At 54.3% G+C, this 20,855-nt stretch overlaps 1 protein-coding gene across 4 annotated transcripts in view; it reads left to right on the forward strand.

Annotated features, from left to right (window-relative positions):
* Positions 1–19,015, forward strand: part of COG7 (component of oligomeric golgi complex 7) — a 55,833-nt gene extending 36,818 nt beyond the window's left edge. For 3 of the 4 annotated variants that reach the window (XM_036460119.1, XM_045589353.1, XM_045589355.1), the window contains 8 exons: positions 339–455; positions 2,564–2,629; positions 6,652–6,838; positions 8,116–8,256; positions 13,257–13,340; positions 15,804–15,918; positions 16,933–17,076; positions 18,730–19,015. In XM_036460119.1, the coding sequence (XP_036316012.1) occupies positions 339–455; positions 2,564–2,629; positions 6,652–6,838; positions 8,116–8,256; positions 13,257–13,340; positions 15,804–15,918; positions 16,933–17,076; positions 18,730–18,896 (1,021 nt within the window). In that variant the 3' untranslated portion in view covers positions 18,897–19,015. The remainder of the gene's footprint in view (positions 1–338; positions 456–2,563; positions 2,630–6,651; positions 6,839–8,115; positions 8,257–13,256; positions 13,341–15,803; positions 15,919–16,932; positions 17,077–18,729) is intronic. The other variant, XM_036460121.1, reaches the window with a different exon arrangement.
* The last annotated feature ends 1,840 nt before the right edge of the window (positions 19,016–20,855 follow it).

Below are 20,855 nucleotides of genomic sequence, written 5' to 3' on the forward strand. Positions count from 1 at the left end.
GTTATAGTGGGTCCCTGAGGCTTTAAACAGTTCTTTGAGCCAACTTCCAAAGAATGCCTCTGTTAGGACAAGGGAGTAATTTGCCTGCCTCGGTTTTCACCTGGCTGGTCTCCAGAGTCGTGATCTTTGCGGCTGTCCCCTCCCCTCACTCGAGCAGTCAGTGAAGCTGCTGCCAATGGGAAGGCCTCTGGTGCAGGCTTATGAGCTGTCGCGCCCTTGGGAAGGAGCCTCGGCAGGCGCTCTCACGGTCATTAGCCCTGGTCCAGACTGTAACCCAGGAGTCTGTAGGTCTGAGGAGTTTATGGCCATAGCTCTGTGCCTGTTTCCCTTCCCCACAGGTATGTGTCTGACTTCACCAGCACACTCCACTCGATACGCAAGAAGTGCAAGCTGGATGACATTCCTCCCAACTCCCTCTTTCAGGAGGATTGGACGGCCTTTCAGAACTCCATCAGGTGACGTGGGGATGCAGTAGGAGCAGTGCCTCATGCAGGCTGTATTGACACGCAGTGGAGCATATAAATGACAAGTGTGTTCGTGAGGGCTCATTCTTTTCTCTCTCTTTTTTTAATATATTTTATTGATTTTTTACAGAGAGGAAGAGAGCGGGATAGAGAGTTAGAAACACCGATGAGAGAGAATCATCGATCAGCTGCCTCCTGCACACCCCCTACTGGGGATGTGCCCGCAACCAAGGCACATGCCCTTGACCGGAATCGAACCTGGGACCTTTCAGTCTGCAGGCTGATGCTCTATCCACTGAGCCAAACCGGTTTCGGCTTTTTTCTCTTTTACTGCATTTCTTTTAAAGCAAATACTAGAGACTCTAAAAAAAGTCATGAATAAAAACCCAACCTAGCTAAACAAACACCAAAAAGACTTCTCTTGCTTCAAAAATATCTTTACAAGCTCTTTATAAACTCATCTCCTATGATAACTTACATTTTTACATTTGGTTTAAGATTTTCCTTTTAGCCTACAGTTCTTAGAGACCTAGGACTTAGAGCAGATACTGTGGCAGATGCCTAGCACCGGCTCCTGTAGCTGGGCCTGGGCGCCATGGTGCTAGATGACGGGCAGTGTTGCCTGGCTGTGCTGGCCATGAGGGTGCCCCTCCAGCCCGCTCCTGAGACAGTCGGTGTGGCCGGTGGGGCAGTAGGTAGACACCTGTTGCCCCAGCAGCCTGATCAGTTTGGCCATTGATATGTCCAGCCAGAAAGTGTAGATTGCTGGCCTATGGCCAGATCTGACCTATGGACATGTTTGGTTCGATCACAGCATTACAAAATGTTGCTAACGTTTATATGAAAAACCTGATTTAACATAACCCAGATTTCTCACATCACTTACAAATAGGGATCTCTGGAAGCACCAGGCCCACATTGTCCGAACACAGGACCCACTGGGGTTGGTAGCCACAGTCCCCGTTAGACCGGCCATACATTCTCTGCTGTGCTATGGTTCTGCCATTCCCGGGGGCTTGCTAGCTATGCCATTAGGCCGAGATGAAAAGTAACATAGACATTTCTTTTCCTTAAAATCATTCTTCTTGGATATACATTCTGAAAAGAGAAGCTGCTCTTTTTCCACTTGCATTTCTTGACCTGTGGCCGAGGTGGTGTGTGCAGGGTGCCTGGGACTCGTGGTCTCATGCAGTGGCCCCCTGAGCAGCTCCAGGCCTCCCTCAGTCACAGTGGATACAGGACCTCCCAGCACCATTTGGGTTATCCCCTCAGGGGCTCCGATCTAGACTGGAAGTTTTTGATGAGATTTAGGGCTCTAGAGGCTACCAGTACACCTGCCAGCTGTGTGCCTGGAATAGCAGAGAGGGTGTGGACAGGCTGTTCCGTTGTTCCTGAGGCAAGTGGAATTGTTCACTTTCTCAGGAACTTTTCTTACGATGGAATGCCTAGATAGCCTGGTGATGACAGGCACTTTTAGAAAGTTAAAAGTTAACTAGTCTTAAGATGTTTTTAATCCTTGGATTTGTCCTGCATTATAGTTTGCTGTTGAAAGACTCAGGAGCCTAGCATAAAATTACTTGCAAATTAAGATGGTTAAATACAAATCTGATGATCACTCAGACTTACCTCTGAGAAACAAGTGGATTAATCTCTGCCTTTCAGGTGGTCAGAGAATTTTCTAGTATCAAGACAATCTCCTATGCCCAACAAATGGCAGGCATCTAAAAAACATTAAATAATAAACTGTGGATTTTAAATTTTAGATTCGGAGTATTTTCAGTGCATTTTCTCAAGGACAAGCCCAAAAGCACCTGAGTAGTTGAACATGTAAAGTTATTTGAGATCACATTGGATAGAACTGTGACTCTCAGCCGAGGGGCCTGTGACGTTAGGGATAGAAGAGGCTGTATGTACCTTTTATGTTAATCACCAACTAAGGCAGCTTTCTGGAAGGCTGTCAAGTGGTTAGCTTGCTTTCCCAGAACCCAGCATTCCACCAAAGGAGTGAATAGTTAAAATTTTTATGAATGAGACACTGTTTGTGCTGTAAATGTTGGCATTCCAGATACTTGAACTTAAGTGCTTTCTGTTTTGTGTAGGATAATAGCCACCTGCGGAGAGCTCTTGAGGCAATGTGGGGACTTCGAGCAGCAGCTAGCAAACAGGTAGGTGAGAGCTGGGGTGAGACCCGGGGTTCTTTCTGGGAAGAACTTGACACAACATACAGCACACAGTACACAGCAGCGACAGCTTATGGTCAAATCTGAAGCCACAGAGTTCAAGGACCGCGTGTACCCAGGTACAAGGTGTCATTGTTGTCATTATTAAACGTTTATTGAGCACCCGAAAAGGTCAAGGCTCTGACCTACTTGGCAATGGTCAGATAACTTGGATTAAATTTGGAAGTCTCGGCCTATATGAGGAAGCAGTGCATGTTGTCTCCAAATTGTGAATGGGCTGGGTTCCACTGCTTGTTTGTAAGTCAGTTATTGGGACTGAAAATGAATTTACCCATGGCAGTGGTGTTTGTAAGTCCCCCGGGGCAGCCTCCCAAATCAGGCTACACCCAACCAGCCTGCCTTCTGGGTGCTGCAGCAGCGTCTGTGCTGCCCCGGGGCTGATCTCTATGGAGGGCTCCTGGCGGTGGCCTGGGAGAAGCCCTGTGCCCTTTCTCTGTTCTGACCCTGGCCAGGGCCTTATGTCGCCCACTGTGCCGTTCAGACTGATTCTCCCACAGCGCTCATAGAATCCGGCACCAGTGTGACTTTGTAAGTAAAAGAAGTTGTCTACAGAAATAGCTGTGTTTGCGGTGATACACCTGAGGCAGGGGTTTGAGTTGGGCATCAGCTGAGCCATCAGAGTGGGTGACTGACTCACTCTCGCGCTGCCTATTCTCACAGACTAGTGTTTGCCCTTGGACTCATCTCTCCACATCAGAACACACTCTCCTTAACCTTTTTTAATCCTCACCTGAGGAGATTGTATGTATACATTATATTTAAATGCGTTTTTATTGCCCAAGGGAGAGAAAGATAGAAACATCAATGAAGAGAGAGAAGCATTGACAGCTGCCTCCTGTACACCCCTACTGGGAATGAATCTGCAACCTCTTGGTGTATGGGAAGACGCTTCAACCAATTGAGCCACCCAGCCAGGCTTCTCAATTTTCTAATGAAGGCGAATAGCACCTGGTTAGGAAGATGATGGGGCCATGACAGATAAAGGCTGAGCTGAGGGCTTGAAAGCCTGGATCAAGCTTCGGTGTGAGAGGGAGAGCAGACTGGGGGTGCCTAGGGGCCTCTGTAAGAGCTGGCATCATGTTGGAAGCACGGAGCCTGGACACGGAAGAGCGCGACAGTCACCACCTGTGCTCCTGTCAGCGAGGCCGTGCGTGCGGCAGCGCCCACGCAGCCTATCTCACCTCCCGCCGGCCTCACTGAAGGGCCCGGACTAGGAGCACGGACCCTCCTCGGGGGCTGCCGCAGGCGCTGGGAACACCGTTACCCGGGGAAGCGTGGCTAGACCCCTTCCTCGGAGGAGGGGGATTTTTGTGGCTTATGGGCTGGGACAGCAGGACCAAGTTGGGTGTCAGGTGAGAGATTTCCCTCTCTTTAAAAACATTTTATTTTCAACTCCAGTTTATATTCAGTATTACAATACTTTGTGTTGGTTTCAGGTGCACAGCATAGTGGTTAGACAATCATACTTTACAAGGTCTTCCCCCGGGTATTCCTAGTGCCCACCTGGCACCGTACACACCGCTGACAGTATTATTGACAGTTTCCTATCCTGTGCTTACATCCCATGACTGATGTGTAACTACCCATCTGTACTTCCTAATCTCTCCCCTTTATCGCCCCGCTCCCCAAGTCCTCTCCCTTTGGAAGATTGCTCACTGTATCTGTGAGCCTGTTTCTGTTTTGTTTATTTCCTTTAGATCCCATGTATGAGTGAAGTCATAAGGTATCTGTCTTGCTCTTTGACTGATTTCACTTAGCATAATGCCTTCTAGGTCCATCATGTTGCATATGGTAAGATTTCATCTATTTAGCGGCTGAGGGATATTTCATTGTATACATGCACCACACTTTTTTTTTTTTATCTACTCGTATCTTGGTGGGTATGTGGGTGGCTTCCCTGTCTTCTGAGGCTTTCTCTGACACAGGGCAGCTACCGGCGCCACCTTCTTCTGAGCGGTGGTGGTCTCAGCAGGGGCAGGTTTCGGTGCGGTAGTGCCGTGGGGCAGTTGGGTTTGGGGAATCTAATCTAAACTTCAAGTAGCCATGTCTGAGGGATGGGAACAACTTTTCATGAAAAGGAAGTGAACTGAGGCAGTAGATGGAACCCCATTAACCTGAGCTTAAGGACAGTGGCTGTTTCAGTCATGGTCCCAGGATGGAGCTGAGCCACGGCGGTTAGGAGAGCGCATTTCTCTGAAGAGCGAGGGAGCCCAGTGCCATTTCATGGGGTGCGCTCACAGGACTAGGAAGCACACTGGCCAGGGAACCAGACTGATGGAGACGGCCTGTGTCTGTGGACGGAGAGGCCAGGCAGGGTGCCCGTAATTCCTGGGGCTTGGAGCGATGTTTTTTGAGAGTTTTTAATATCAGGTTTGGTTTTTATTATAGACCACACGATTCTGACATTTTAAACTGTAACCTCTGGTCCTTGAAACACTCCCCATGTCTGCTGCTCTTCACTTCGGGCGGCAGGTGAGGCCGGCTTCCGCTGCCAGTCCTGCAGAGGGCGAGCCGCGCAGCCTCCACCTCCTGTCACCACGCGGGGCCTGCTGGCTTTCAGGAGATAATTATAAAAATCACACGCAGGGACTGTGCGAGGAGGTAGGGACTCCGAGCTGAAGCACAGCCTCACCTAGTGGGAGAGAAATGAGACACGCTGATAAATGCCACGGAGAGGCGAGGGGGCCTGCCAGGAAGGACATGGCAGAGAAGCCCCTGGACCAGCGTTGGCAGGAGGAGTGGGTTTCCCCAGGTGCACAGAGCAGGGCAGCATTTTGGGCTGAGGGTGAGCATGGCATGTGCGTGTGGGAAGCGGGTGGGCTGGGGTGGGAGCGGGTGAGGAGGGCTCCGGCCACGGAAGGCTGGGCGTCCTGCCTCGGCTTGTCTAGATGTGTCCTGGGCACTGAGGGGCCCGGGGTGACTTGGAAAGCTCATTCTGTTGACCAGAGGAGGACAGAGCAAGTGGCGTGTGGAAGGGCTGGAGGGAGGGAGGCTGCCGAGGCCCAGACGCCCTGGGAGTAGGGCAGCAGCTGGGACGGCCACAGCCTGGTAGGTACAGGACCGTCAGCCCCAGCCGCAGGCAGGTGATGCCCTCAGCGGCAGAGGCTCCTCAGGAGGGCTCGTCCCAGCGATGGTGTGCAAGTGCCGCTCACGGGATTACCTTCTGGGGAAAGTGCCGAGTGCAACCCCAAAGCGGCGTGTCCGAGGCAGAGTTTTCCACAGGAAAGGACGGGGAGGCCGGGGGTGGGTGAGCCCCTTGAGGATGTCTGGTGATGCTTGTTCGAATGTTTGTATCACTCAACCGCCGTTGAGGGGTGTGGGCTGGAGGATAACGCTGGGCTAAGGCAATACCAGGTGGAGGCTGTTCAGCGTCCCCGCAGGTCGTCCTTGTTGGAGACAGAGTCCAGCCTCCCCACAGCACCAGGGTCTTCGGGAGCACTTTCCTCTCCGGGAAACCGGGGCGGGCCCAGCACCTAAGCCACAAAGGTAAACGTCACTGACATTGGCACTGTGCGTGACGGCGAGTCCTGTGGGGGGTGGCGTGCAGGCTACTGTCGGCATCCCTGGGACTGAGGTGCTGGCGGCTCCCAGGGCTCTGCCTACTCTGCCCAGTGATGGGCACGTGGAAGTAAGGCCCACACAGGAGTGCCCGGGGTCCCGATTGCAGTGGGAAGAGCCCTGCAGCTGCCGTCCTGTCAGGAAGACAGAGTCTTCTGGAGCAGAGTGCTCATCAGGACACAGCAACGCCCGTGTCTGCTGTGCGCCTGAGCCTGCGCACTCCTCCCGGCACGGACGCCTCCCTTTCCTTATAAAGTGGCCCTAAGTCCACTGATGAGCGAGGAGTCCAGTGTCCCTGCCTCGGATGTCCTGGGTGGGAGGAAGGAGCAGTCTGAATGCTTCAAGAAGGCACTTCCGTACAAAGAGCTGGGCTCCCGTTGTCCTTGCAGGATTCTGTCCACAGCCGGGAAGTACCTGTCTGACGCCTACAGCCCGAGCAGCCTGAGCAGGGTTCAGGACAGCATCCTGACGGACAGGAAGAGCTCTGCCAGGAGCCCGTGGCAGGAATATAATTACCTCCAGAAGGACAGCCCTGCCGAGTACGCCAGCCTGATGGAAATGCTCTACACCCTCAAGGTATGAGACCAGCCTGATGGCATTCTTGCCCATGGAAGCGCTCCATGTCACTCACCTTCCCTGGTCCTGGCTTTCTGGCCCTGTGTGGGCGAGGGGCCGTGGCCTGTCCTGCTGCCCCATCTCTGTCTCAGTGTTGTGGCTTTGAGGGCTCAGCACTAGACTGGATTGGAACCAATTACAACTGATGTAGGAGTCGGGTGGCTGGAGCCTCGGTACTAACAAAAGTAGGCTGGAGCACATGGCTTTCGATCTGCGGCCAATGAGCTTGCTGTCCTTCCCTCCAGTGTTAAGCCCTCAGCAGCTCCCGGTCCCCTTTTACTGAGTGGCAGGGGCGCACTGTGAACTGCCTGCCCGAGAGGTGGACTCCAGCCCAGCACACGCTGACATGGTGCCAGTTCCTGCAGGAGGCAGATGAGGACTGGGGCCAGCGCCCTGCTCACTGGCGCTGCAGAGTCTCGGTGTATCTGCCACAAAGCTGCCCTTGCCTTGGAGCTTAAGCCCCTGGGGCCCAGGGATAGAAGGACCTCCCAACAAAATGAATGAGTCTCACAGCTTCCTGCGAATGAGCCACGGTTCCCAGAAGGTCACAGGCATCCCAGCATCATCATCCCCCCCCCCCCCCCCCCCCCCCCCCCCCTGCCCCCAGTCCCTGCACCCTGGCCCATAAGCTGACTGCACTGGAGCGTGACAAACCCTTGTTCAAGCAGTTCTGCAGGTCAGTCATCTGCTTCTGCGGTTAGGGCACAGCAGCTCCGCTTATCTTTATTGCGGATCTGATTTATTTCTGCTGCTTGTAATCAGTTCATTTATAATAGCAAAACGAAGGCTCCATTCTCCATCTCGGCACTCTCGGGCTGGTGGAATTCCTGGGCTTGCGCAGGTTGTGCACACTGGCGTACAGCCCAGTGTAACTGGCCTGACCTCGCTGGGCCAGGGCTTCGTCCGTCACTCAGGCTTATACATGACACTTCGGATTGGGTTTTCCCTGTTCCCTTATCCCCGAGGGACAATCACAGGTCAGTTTTTCCGGGACTGCCAGCCCACGAACTGGGGTAGCTCAGCTGCATCAGAATCACCTGGAAAAGTGGTTTTAGAAGGGATTGCTGGGCTCCAGCACCTGCAGATTCCAAGCCAGTAGTTCTGGGTGGAGCCCAGGGGTCCTGTTTGGGACCCCCTCACTGTTTTCCTCTCTGACGTCAGAACGTGTAACTAGCGGATGCTAGTAACCTGGGCCGGATGCAGGGCCTAACAGTGCCTTTCGCGTGTTCTTGTCCTAGGAGAAAGGGTCCGGCAACCACAGCCTGCTGTCTGCCTCCCGAGCAGCCCTGACTCGGCTCAACCAGCAGGCCCACCAGCTGGCCTTCGACTCGGTTTTCCTGCGCATCAAGCAGCAGCTGCTGCTCATTCCCAAGATGGAAGTGAGTTTCCACCCGCCCTCCTCCTTCCCAGGAACATCCTGCCTGCTCCCCCAGAGCTTCAGGAGGGGCCTGCGTTCAGCAAGCAGCCCCCCTGCACAGAGGCAGCTCACTGTGGGCAAGAATTCCTTATCTTAATTGCGGTCACCGTGATGCTGTGTCCCAGGCTGTTTCTCGGGTGATTACTCTTGCTTGATTAACTTCAGCCTGCAGGAGCGTGGCCGTGCCCTCCACGGGGATAAGGAGCCTGGCTCTGGCTAGGTCGGGCAGGTCCGAGGAGCTAAGTGTCTTGTGAGATGGTTTTCATCTCGCTGAGACCTTTCGAGAGGGTTGGTTCTGGGACTTCTCTCAGGGGACTGCCCCCCAGATTCGCCTGGGGCTGGAGAGGCCGGAAAGACTCTGCTCTGCCGGAGGCCGCTCCTCCCGGCCTCCTCCCCTCGCTTCTCTCCGGGTTGTCCCGATTCCTTCTCCAGGAATTGCCCACCAGGCATATTTTCTCTCCTGGCGCCGCCCTCCCTGGTCCTGAGCTCATCGCTTTCCTTTTGGGTCCTGGGACCATCCCCTGGTTACTATCTCACCATGTCCTCAATTCTGTTAGGATTTGGCACTTTTTTAAAACACAGTCTTTTGAGGAAAATCCAGTTATCGTGATTTAATAACGAGGGCATCCTTTTCGGAAGCAACAAGAACGAGTTTGACACAATTACAAGTTGTTGGCTTTCCGCTGCCTCCCTGAAAGCACACAGGCGGGGCAGCAAGCATTCACTGGTGACCGTGGCAAGTCTCGGCCCCTCGCATCTCAGTCTCCGTCTATGAAAGGACCTGGTTGAACTGCCGGTGCACAACTTCAGGGTTCTTCCTCCCCCTGGAATTCTGTGATTTTTAAAAGTGATTTGTCTGTGCAAAATGCCATGACATCTGCTCCAGCCAGACTGCACATTGCTTGCACGGTTGGGGCAGGGCGAGGGTGGAAGACACCATGCCATCACAGCGCAGTGAAGGGATGGCGGTGACCAGTACTCTCTCCTTGGCCACTACATGCGTGCATGGCTTCGGGTCACAGGCTGAGGCTGCTGCTTCCTCTGTGACCGCATTCCTCATCTTTAAAATGGGGCACGGTGATCTCACCGTACAGACACGTAAGGATCAGGTGAGGGTTTGTATGTGACAGAATTGAGCCCAGTAGATGATGTTTCACAAGAGGTGGTTTTCTTTCTTTCTGGGCTCTCATTTTTTAGGAGGAATGAGAATTTTTTAAATGCCTTCATTTATTTTTAGAAATTAAGCAATAAAGGAAGGTGTGAAGGAAAAAACAAATCCCTGCAGAATCCCAACACCTAGAAATAAGCAGAGTGAACGTTGGTGCGTCCACCCAGACTTCTTCCCACCTGCCCATGTCAGAGGCTGCACGGCAGGCACCACAGGAGAGAGGGCAATTGGACAGCCAGGCTGTTTTTAAAAAATAAAACATGTGCCATATGAATTTTATTTGAATTTAACTAAAAAAAGAAGATAAAGGAAACCAAAGGAATGTTTAAATTTGAGATACTAGTATCTTCATTGCAAAAGAAATTAGTTCCAAGCACTAGCTGGTATGCTGTGGTTAGAGGGCCGGCCTGTGCACTGTAGGGTCACAGATTTGAGTCCTGGTCAAGGGCATGTACTTGGGTTGTGGGGTTCATCCCCAGACACTGTAGGGGCACATGTAGGAGGCAGCCAGTTGCTATGTCCTTCATATTAATGTTTCTCTCCTCTTCCCTCCTTTCACCCCTCTAAAAATCAGTGGGAAAAAACATCCTTGGGTGAGGATTAACCAAAACAAGAAAAAAAGAAATTAGTTCCAAGATCTCTCTAAGGTTAAGGAAAAAAAGATTATGAAAACTATTAGAGACCAAAGTCATTGTCTTTGCTGATTATGCTGCCATTTTATTTTATTTATTTCTGTGTTTTTATTGATTTGAGAAAGAGAGAGAGGAAGGGAGAGGGAGTGAGGGAAACATTGATCAGTTGTCTCCCATACACAGCTCGTCCAGAAATGAATGCATAACCCGGGCATGTGCCCTGACCAGGAACACAGGGTGACACCCAACCAGCTGAGCCACATCGGCCAGAGCTCACCCCTCCATTGAGGCAGATGTTGACACTGTTCACCTGCCCTGAGAGCTAAGGTTCAGCATCCTCACAGCTCTTCTGCTATTTTTATTGGGAGAAGCAGAAAACCGTGACCACCTGTTCTGAAATTTTCATTCTCCGTCTTAGCTCTCCATGGGGCGGGTGTGGAGTTCCCACCTGCCCGGCCCTCTCTGCATCCGAGCTCACTGTTGGGATTGCTTCTGGCCTTAGGTTGGCCCTCAGCACAGCGCCCCTGGCGAGGGCGTGGAGGCGGGCGCTCTCCACCTGTGCCAGCACGGAAGCACAGCACAGAGGCAAACACTCTGGTTTTAAGGATTTAAAAATTAAACCCTGGTCATTGAATGTTTGTTTTTAATGTTTGCTGGTCAATTGTACCACCCTTTTACATGACAGGAATATAAACCCACACTCTATCCCATTGCAAAATAGATTTTTGAGGTTTAGCTGTTACCTGGTAACAGATGGATAGAAAAACATTTTTGAAGAAAACCTATAATAATAAAAGTGTAATATGCTAATTAGTCTGGACAACTGAACCAGCTTCCGGCCGTCATTCCTGAAGTCCTTCTGGACAAAGCCACAGCAGTGGGGGCCGAGGCAGAGGTGGTTAGGGGTGATCAGGCAGGCAGGCAGGCAGGTGAGTGGTTGGGGAGGGCGATCAGGCAGGGAGGCAGAGTGGTTAGGGGCGATGAGGCAGGCAGGTGAGTGGTTGGGGCGATAAGGCAGGAAGCCACGTGAGCAGTTAGGAACTAGCGATCCAGGATTGTGAAAGGAATGTCGGAGGGGTTCCAGATTGTGAGCGTGTGCAGGCCAGGCTGAGGGGAACCCTCCCCCTTGCACAAATTTCATGCACTGGGCCTCTAGTTTAAATAAATTTTGAACAATTAAAAAATAACTTAGCATTTCCCAGTTGCCCTCTTCAAAACCATCTTCTCTGCCTGCTTTTTTAGAGACAGTGGGAGGGAGGGAAGGAGGAAGAGTGAGAGAGAAACATCCATGTGAGAGAGACCCATTGATTGGTTGCCTGCTGCAAGCACCCTGACAGTGGTCTGGGCATGAACCTGCAACCCAGGTCTGTACCCTTGACTGGGATTCAACTCTGACCCCTGGTGCACAGGCCTGCATTCTGACCACGGAGCACGCTGGTCGGACCTGTGCTTTTAAGTGTGTCCCATCTGTTCCCAGGGCCACTGCCTTGGTCCAGGCCTCATCACTTTGAGCTGTTTCTTGAGCTTTCTCTCTGCCTCCCATCCTGTCCTCCTCAGATTGCTGCATTAATCTTCATAAAACTTTGCTCTAATTTATCTCTCGCCAACCAAAACTCCTTCTGAGCTCCCTAGGGCCAGGATGATAATCTACTGAAAAACGTCTCATTATGGAAATTTTCACACGTGCAGAATAGAGAGGACCCTGAGCTCCATGTCCTCAGCACCTGCTTCCACATGGTCAGCTAGCCACCCGGTCCACATCGCCCCCCTAAAACACGCCTCTTCTGCTCCGTGCGTTCCCTTCCTTGCCTGCCAGCTCTGTTTTTCTCTCCCCGCCCTTTGCTGTGTATTTCTTGAAAGTAAAGCCTTCTCTTAGCCTGGCCTTCTCTTAGTCTTCTCTCGTCACCTCACACATCCTGTGGCCCGCCCCTTCTCCAGGCGCTCTCAGCTCCTGCTTTTCTGAACATTTATTGCATCTGCCAGAGACCTCCTGAGGAGGGAGCCTGAGTGGGTGCGTGTGGGGCGATTTCTTTGCTCTCTGCAAAGCCTAGCACGCCACAGGCACTTGGTACTTGTGTGTGATCGGGTGTTTCTTCCCATGGGGTGGGAGGGTATTTGGAACTAAAAGCGAGGGTTCTCATGCAGGAACACGGAGCTTCGGGAATTGTAGGGCAGGAGAGGAAGAGAAGAACTGGTCTAGAGTGAAGAGAATCAGCAGTCATGTGCTCGGGAGCATGGGGGACGGCGCTGAGCTTGGGCGGAAGCCAGGCGGATGTGGTCACCGGCTTCCCAGAACGCTACTTAGGATCAGCCACCGGGCCGGCATCAGGTGGTACTGAGAGCCGTGGCGTGACCTCGGGAGCCACTCCAGGAGTCAGCCAGAGCGGCCTTGTTTTCCAGGCTGGCTTTACGGTGACTCAGGTGGAATGAAGAAACTAGATTTACGTGGGAGGGTGTGCCGAGTTGAGCTCTGTAACCGTATGTGTGCTGGCGACTTGTGAGGCTCACACAGCGACTCTTAGACACCCCCACTTTGAGTGATGAGGGAGGGTGTGCTGGTGCCGAGGCCGGCCCAGACGCGCACATAAAACAAAGGACGGCAGCGGGGTGGGCACTGCATGCCTCCCCTCCCCGCTGAGCTCTGAACCCAGAGGACTGGGCCCAGAGGGTGGGAGAAGGGAGAGCAGGAGCTCAGCTGAGCAGAGTATTGGCGAGTGCGGTTGGATATTCCTGCCTCCTAAAGGGCTTACCAGGCCTCCCTCCCAGGTGTGGTTGCTAGGCAGACTTGGGGTATCCTCGCCTTTTCAGAGCGCCTGTGAGGCTACTGTGCCCAGGGACCTTGTGCCTGTTGCCCCCACCCAGTAGAAAAACTTAGAGCAGAAGCAGCCAATTCATTTCACTTTCTGAGGGAGGAAGAAGGCCTGGGCTCCCACGAAATAGTCCAGCAGAGGAGGGGGGCACCTTTCATGGCCCCACAGACAGACATTCAGAAGGCAAGAGGGTGCATTCCTCTGTGCGGGCTTCAAGTCATGGTTGAAAGAAGGGAAGTCCCTAGTCTGCCAGCTCTGAGTGGTGAGGCCTGTGGGACCATGCCCTTCGCCTGCCCTCGGGGCCTTCCTCTCCAGTGCTGCCTGTGCTGACATTGACCTCCTCTCCCCCCAGAGCTGGAGCACCGCGGGCATTGGAGAGACCCTGACGGACGCCCTGCCCACCTTCAGCCTCACGCCCCTGGAGTACATCAGCAATGTAAGAGCTGCCGGTGCTCCTCCCGGGGGTGGTCACAGCCTTTCCGGCCTCGCCTTGGGTTTTGATTCCGGGCCATCCATGTCCAGGACTTTACACGCTGGTTTCCAAACCTGGCACGCTGCCTCCTCTCCCCCCCTCCCTAATGGGAGGTGCGTCAGTACCTGCGACATCAGAGAGTCCAGTGGGAAGGTCAGATGGGGGAGCCGCCCGCTCTCACGCCCCTTCCCCCACATAAGCTGTGACTGTTGCAGACACACTGCACTTGTACCGTAGAGGCTGTGCGTTGGGAGTTGGTGACGCCACTGGCAGAGGATGGCATCCCACTCTGTCCACTGCAAGTGCGTGAGTCCCAGGGGGCAGGCATTGTTCTGTTTTCCAGGTGTTACCCGACTTCCTGCTCTGTGACACTTAGGATGTGGTTGGTCTATACAACCAGTGGGAGCAATCTCATTTTTAGAACCAGACATGCATCACAGTGAAATCACTACAGGACAGCATGTTGCTGAAAGCAGCGTTCGAGTTACTGATCTCAAAGGTGCGGAGGAGGAAGAGGCTGGGCTGCGTTTCTAGGCCCAGCCTTGCCTCCGGCCGGACCCGAGGAAGGAGCACGCATAGGCACGCATTGTGCAGGCGCATGCTCAGAGCAGGTTGTGCGTGAGGTGGCGCACACCCAGCCCAGGCTGCTTGGTAGGACGCCAGGTGCTCTGAGCGCGGATCGCTCAGTAGTACTCCATCCTCGGCAGTGAGGTGAGCGCCTCCTGGTGCCGGGGGTGAAGGAGCCATGGCCCCGGCCACGGCCACGCAGTGGCGGAGTTCTCCGTGCTTCCCGAGCTGCGGAGCTGCGCGCACAGGCATCAGCAGAGCTTGTGAAGGCGGCCGTGGCGAGCACCGCTGCCTCAGGGACTTCCAGAGGGAATAGGGACAGAGCTGTGAGAAAGCGAGCCCACAGCGGAGGCCGAGGAATTAAAATTTGAAATGTCAGATGCTTGAAATTTTATAACGAAAGGACCTGCCTCATTGGTGAATGCCCTCACCTGTGCAGAACTGTGGGAGCATTCCAAAGGGGTGAAACGAGAAAACGCGTGAAAAACTTAAAGGTGACGGGGATGCGAGAGAGAGGGTGATGTTTTATTTTGAATAAAACTGGGTCTGTGAATGTAGCCAAAGGTATGGCTACCAATGAACAGTGCACCAAGCACAGAACATGCCTGGGGGTGGGGGTAGGGGGGTCTGCAGACAGCAGGGGTTCAGGAAGTGCTTGCTGAGTGGGATTAAGTGCTTGCTGAGGGGAGAATCCTGGCCCAGAAATCAGCACCCTTCTCTTCCTTCGACTTTGTGGGAAGTGAGGGATCTGCTGGGATTTTCAAGCAGAAATTTCAGTGGTTGTTATTAGTGAGCTGAGGGCCACTTCCTGGCTCCTGTGAAAAACCACACTCAGTGCGTGAACGGGGAAAGCACTGCGGCCCCTTAGACGGAGGCCAGGCTGTCAGGGTTGTGAGCCGGATGGACTGCGGGCTCGCAGGCTCACTGCAGCCAGCCCCGGGCAGTGCTGGGGGCAAGGGTGCAGTAGGCATGTGGTCCCTGGGGCGGGTAGTTTTGGAGTCTGTTAACTTCCGGAGGCCGGAGGCCGTGCTCTCTGGAGGCCCTGCCGCTGGGTAGATGCATGTGTAGATAATCTATCCGAGTTCCTGTAACGCTCAGTGGAGACGGGTGTCTGGAATTAATATGGAACCAAAACAAGCAGCAATAGGCTCACAGACCTTGTTAAAATGTAATATCATGTTGTCATAACCTGGGAATCGACCTTATGTTATACTTACCTTAACACACACAACAGGTCTGAGTAGTCATGGGAACAGGCGTCTATAACATACCATGGCCGCGCCGCCTGCACCTGACAAGCGCTGACAGGCACTGTGTTACTTACTCACAGCTTGTCCCAAAGGCCTGGAGCCTCACCTCTCACCGCTTCCAATCCCCACCGCCATTATTTCCTAGAGTTTGTATTATGAAAACAATATAGTTTTCCCTTCAAATTAATTTATAATCATAAATGGCTCCCCCCCCAAAAAAAAATTACTTCCTTCGCCTGTTTAAATCGCCTACAAGGCAGAGACTCTGGTCCAGATCTGGCAGGGCTGGCTGGCCATGTGCTTGTGGACAGTGTCTTCCTGGTTCTCGTCTGTGAGCAGCTGTCACTGGTGTTGGTACAAGTGCCATAAGGTGTGCAGAGCACTTCGGCGTCCGTTACCACTTTGGAGGAGAGCGTGTGCTGAGCGTGTTCCAGAAATACTGAGGCCCCGGGAGAAGGGCCGGGCCTGGTGTCGGAAGGTGTGGCCAGGCGCGGTGTTGGCACACACGGGAGCACTTGGCCTGAGCTGCCCCGGGGTAGCAGTGTGTCTGTCCATCCTTTGTCTTCACGCAGGTGTGCCTCCCGCAGTCACTTGTGTGCCTCTGTTTCAGATCGGGCAGTATATCATGTCCCTGCCCCTGAACCTGGAGCCGTTTGTGACTCAGGAGGACTCGGCCCTGGAGCTGGCGCTGCACGCGGGAAAGCTGCCGTTCCCTCCCGAGCAAGGTGAGACCCTGCGGGAGGGCACGGCCGGCGGTGTGAGGCCGGCACCCTGGCTGGTCCCGTACAGCTCCCCAGGCCGCCGAAACGTGTCTGAGGGTAAACGGTGACTAGGGAAGAGTGGGGTATGCACAGTAACGGTTATTTCACTTGTGCTTTGAAAAAAAACCAATGCTGCCAAAACCGGTTTGGCTCAGTGGATAGGTAGAGCGTCAGTCTGTGGACTGAAAGGTCCCAGGTTCGATTCCGGTCAAGGGCATGTACCTTGGTTGTGGGCACATCCCCAGTAGGGGGTGTGCAGGAGGCAGCTGGTCGATGTTTCTCTCTCCCTTCCTCTCTGTGGAAAATCAATAAAAAATTTTAAAAAAGAAAAAGAAAAGAAAAAAACCAATGCAGTGTATCTGCACACTACACAGGCATGTGAAACCGTGGGAACAGGTCTCAGAGTGTGGGTCAGCGGGGGTGGAAGGAGCAGTGCTTGCTTTTTACGCTACTTCTGTGTTACCTGAAATGTTTTATAGGAATATATTTCTCTATTGTATGTAACAAATATGTGTACACCAAAATGTCAGTAATAGTCATGGAAGGCTGTGAGGTTATATAAGCGTTTTTTATTTTTATCTATTTGCTAAATATACTTTTAAGTTTAAAAAATTTAGAGAACATTTTTTCATAGAAATTTTCACACAGGCACATACGCACGCACACGCACGCACATGCACAAAGCAGGTGATGGGGAGAGGGTGATGAAACCGACTGTCCTCCCCGGCCTGTCTGCATCGCATGTTCACGTGCTTCTTCACGTGCTTCTTCACGTGCTTCTTCGTCAGCACGGCCCTCTCCCGTGTGTTCTGTTGGTGGCACTGCTCAGCACACGCCTGCTCTGCTCGCTGCTCCTGTGCTCGCACTCCTGCCCGCCCTGAGGCTGCGGGCCCCGAGGGCCACGGTGATGGTGTCACCACCTGCCGTGGGTCTCTCCCCGAGCAGCTCGGAGTGTTTGATGCCTCTCTCCCTTTCCAGGGGATGAACTGCCCGAGCTGGACAACATGGCTGACAACTGGCTGGGCTCGATCGCCAGAGCCACGATGCAGACCTACTGCGACGTGATCCTGCAGATCCCCGAGCTCACCCCGCACTCCACCAAGCAGCTGGCCACTGACATCGGTGGGTCCCAGCCGCCCAGTCTCCTCCCCGGTCTCCAGTCGCTCGGATGTGGCCCGAAAGCTTTCCCACACGCAGTCCCCTCCAGGCTGTCCCGGGGGTCTGACCGAGTCTGGGTGCAGCCACACCTGCACTTGGAAGTGTCGGAGGGGTTCTGACGGCTGAGGCTGAGGCGTTAGGGCAGCCTCCGTGAGAGGGAATGGCTGGCCGCCTTCCCCTCCTGGCCTGTCCCTTTTATTTAACTCGCGCAAACTAGAGTTGGTTAAGCTCTTACCACACACCAGGCACGCCCGTTGCCTTATGCAATCTTCAAACTCCCCTGCGAGGCCCCTCGCCCCCATGGTGCTGACAGGGAAATGGAGGCTCAGCGTGGTTGTGTAATGAGGACACCTGGAGTCCCAGATCGCTGCCTGCCTGCGGGCAGAGAGGCGTGTGCCCACCTGCTCCTGCTGGCGCCCGCCATGCAGGTGGTGCTGAGGTTCGAGCTGTGGGCAGCGGCCGGGAGTATCCCGTCTCGGTGTCATCCCTCTGGCTTGCCTGGGGCAGCTGGTGCTCAGGGCCCAGGGTGGTAGGCCCAGCAGGGTTCTGATCTGATGGCACAGGGCCCAACCAGCCTCTTGTTTTGCTGAAGAAGAGCTACAAGTGAGGCTTCCCCTGGGCCCAGAGCAGCCAGTGGGGGCCCTTAGCTGTGCCCTTGGCAGTAAGCTCAGCAGCTGCTTGGGGAGGCAGCACCTTGCCATGCCAGTGCAGCAAGGGCACTGAGCAGAGAACCAGTGGATAGAGGGCGAGCTGAGCTTGGGCTTGTGCTGGATTTCAGTTCACATTATTGCTCCCTCCTAGTCATCCATGCCTCCTTCCGTGCTGGCTGGAGTGCTAGGAGGTGGGCTGCGGACAGAGCCTGTGTCCTGACGCTTGCCCTGGAGAGTGTGCTGGGGCCGGGAGGAGGGCCGAGGCATGATGCTCAAGCTGTGGCACAGTAGGGATGGGTGAGGTCTGTGGTAGCGCACGGCCCCCTGAAGACGTTCAGACTCGGTGTTAACAGAAACAAGCCTTGAGCCACTCTGCTGGCCATCGATCATGGTGGGCCTGGGCTCATTCGCAGCCCCTGGCTCCGGCAAGGGGAGCTCAGTTGTGAGGACAAGCTTGCAGAACGCAGGTGCTGGACTGGGGCCCACCTCCTGGGAAGCACTTCCCCTGAGCAGACCTCAGCCAGCCGCCCGGGCTGAGCTGGGCCTCAGAAGGAGCCACGGGAAGAGGCCACCTGCCTGGGCTCTCGCCTGTCGGGGAGCAGGGAGGACCTGGCGGGGCTGTCTCCAGCCCTCCCTGCAGGAAAGGGAACTGAGAACTCACGGGAGGCCCCGGAGGTCTGCCTCCACCCGGGAAGGAGGAGAAAGGCAGCACATCAGGCTGCCTCCAGGGCCTCTGTCCCATTCCGTCCTCCTAGCACGCAGCCCGATGGACACCAGCTGGCCGCAGAAGGGAGCGGGACCGGGCCCAGCTCAGCCAGGAAAACCCTCAGAGTCCAGGCCTCTGCTGAGGGCAGAGTGGACCCCAGCATTTGGAGGGTGGACAGTGTCCATTCATTACTCGAGGGGGCCCCCGGGAGGCCTGTGGGCCTGTCCTGCCTGTGCTGAGTCTGTCTGTCCCCCCCCACAGACTACCTGGTCAACGTGATGGACGCCCTGGGCCTGCAGCCCTCCCGCACCCTCCAGCACGTCGGGACGCTCCTGAAAACCAAGCCCGAGGACTACAGGCAGGTCAGCAAAGGCCTGCCCCGGCGCCTCGCCGCCACGGTGGCCGCCATGCGGAGCGTGGACTACTGACCCTCCCGGCCCAGAGGAGGCGGGCCTGCGGCCGGGGACGGGCAGCCCTCCAGACGGCTTTGCTCTAAAACTGCCCGATTGGGCAGAGTTGGTTTTAAAAAGACTTTCATTTGTGATTACCCCCCCTCCCCCAACATTGTAAATTGGAGGTTTATTTATTAGAGAGGTATTTTCAGGTGATTTTTTAAAATGACCCGATCTGGAAAATGGAATTAATAAATACAGGGAAATGGAAGAACGCTCTTTCCTTTCTCTGCTGGAGATCCAGGGAGCCCTGGGTGCTGTGCATTGGGGACGGCAGTGAGAAAGGGAGGGGGATCGGCAGGTGAGCAGCAGAGAAGATGCTTTTAGATACTAGGGAGCAAGAGGGCATCGGGCGGGAGGTAGCCCAGGGCGAGATGGGTGGGCAACCCTGAGACCCCAAGGACAGACCTGACAAAGAGCGGGCACAGCGCCCTCCGGCCCCCAACGGGTGTGAAGGGGCCTCGGGCCTCTGTGACGAGGACCAGCTTTTCCTTTAAAACTGGCAGACTGAGTTCTGTTATTTGCTGGGAGCTTCGTACCTGTTGCGAGTGCTCTTGTCTACAGGTACCAGAAGAATGTGACTGGAGTGACTCACACAGTAGGAGTTGGTTTTTCTCAGGAACAGTATCAGATGGTGGGCTCAGGCACCGATCCAGTGTCCAGCCGAGCAGGCTCAATCTCCAACCTGACCCTTCCCTGGTCCTTGTCCTGGCAGGGCATCTCCCGCAGCCACAGTGGGGGGCAGGGCAGGAAGCAGAGGTGTCCAGCTGTGGCCCATGTGTTCCCGTTTTAACTTACAACAGCTTGTGAGCAAAGGAACTAGTGCGTTTTGCTCTATGTGCCCCATGGCAGCAGAGGAGACCAGACGCATGAAAGCCCTCAGGCCCTGCCAGCCCACTGGCAGCAAGAGGCTGCGGCTGGGGTCTCACTTCATCGCTCACTAGAGTAATAGCAATCTTGGGTACCTTACTTACCTCTCTGAGTCTCAACTTATTTACCTGCAAAATGAGGATTGAATGAAATAAGACTTATAAAGTATGTGGCCTGGTGCCTGGCATTGGTAAGAGCTTGATACAATATAACCATTGTGAAATAGCGACTGATGATGGCGAGTGTGGTGACAGCAACCACTGCTGCCATTAATAAGTCTTCATAGCAGCCAGCATGGCAGTTCCTTCCTGAGAGCTGTGACTCCAGCCTGCAGTGCCAGCTGTTGCTCCCGCTGGACCCTTCTCCTTCGGTAGCGGCTCCCTGACTTCGGTGGGGAGCCGCAGAGGTTGCCATATTTAGCAATCAAAACTACAAGATGTGAGCAGTTCAATTTGAACTCCAGAAAAGCCAGTGAGTTATTAGTATAAATACCCCAAATATTATATAGACATATTTCTACTAACAAATGAACTCGTTGTTTATCTGACATTCATATTTCACTTGGCTGCCTGTATTTTACCCGCACCCCTGACCCCCTGGGCCAGCGGGCCTCAGTATGGGCAGGTCTGAGCGGTTCAAGCAGCCTCTCCCGCTGGCCGCACCGGTGGTCAGAGGCAGGGCCAGCGAGGGCAGCCTGGTGCGCGTGGCCGCCGGTGAGGGGGCGGTCTCCCTGCTGCTGGCGCCTCAGCGTAGCTGTTGGGCTGCACTGTGAGCACAGCCTCCGGAAAGCTGGGCCAGAACAGTCCCTGGAGCTGCTGGAGCCTGAACCAGCCGAGTGCTTCCCCTCCTCCTGCGCTGTCCTTATAACCCAAGCGAGTGACTTGGGCAGTCTTACAAAGTCCTCAGGCCGCTGCTTCGGGACATCTGGAAAGGGGCTCAAAAGCCACCTGCTTGGGGCCTCTCCTTGGCCAGGCCTTGCTTTCAGGCCAGCAGGATGTCCTTCCGCCCCCAAGATGTGTCCGATGCTTCCACCGCCCCATCCGGCGAAGAACATGGCTCCACACG

This window comes from Pipistrellus kuhlii, unplaced genomic scaffold (assembly GCF_014108245.1).
Source record: "Pipistrellus kuhlii isolate mPipKuh1 unplaced genomic scaffold, mPipKuh1.p scaffold_m20_p_31, whole genome shotgun sequence".
Classification (NCBI taxonomy): Eukaryota; Metazoa; Chordata; class Mammalia; order Chiroptera; family Vespertilionidae; genus Pipistrellus; species Pipistrellus kuhlii.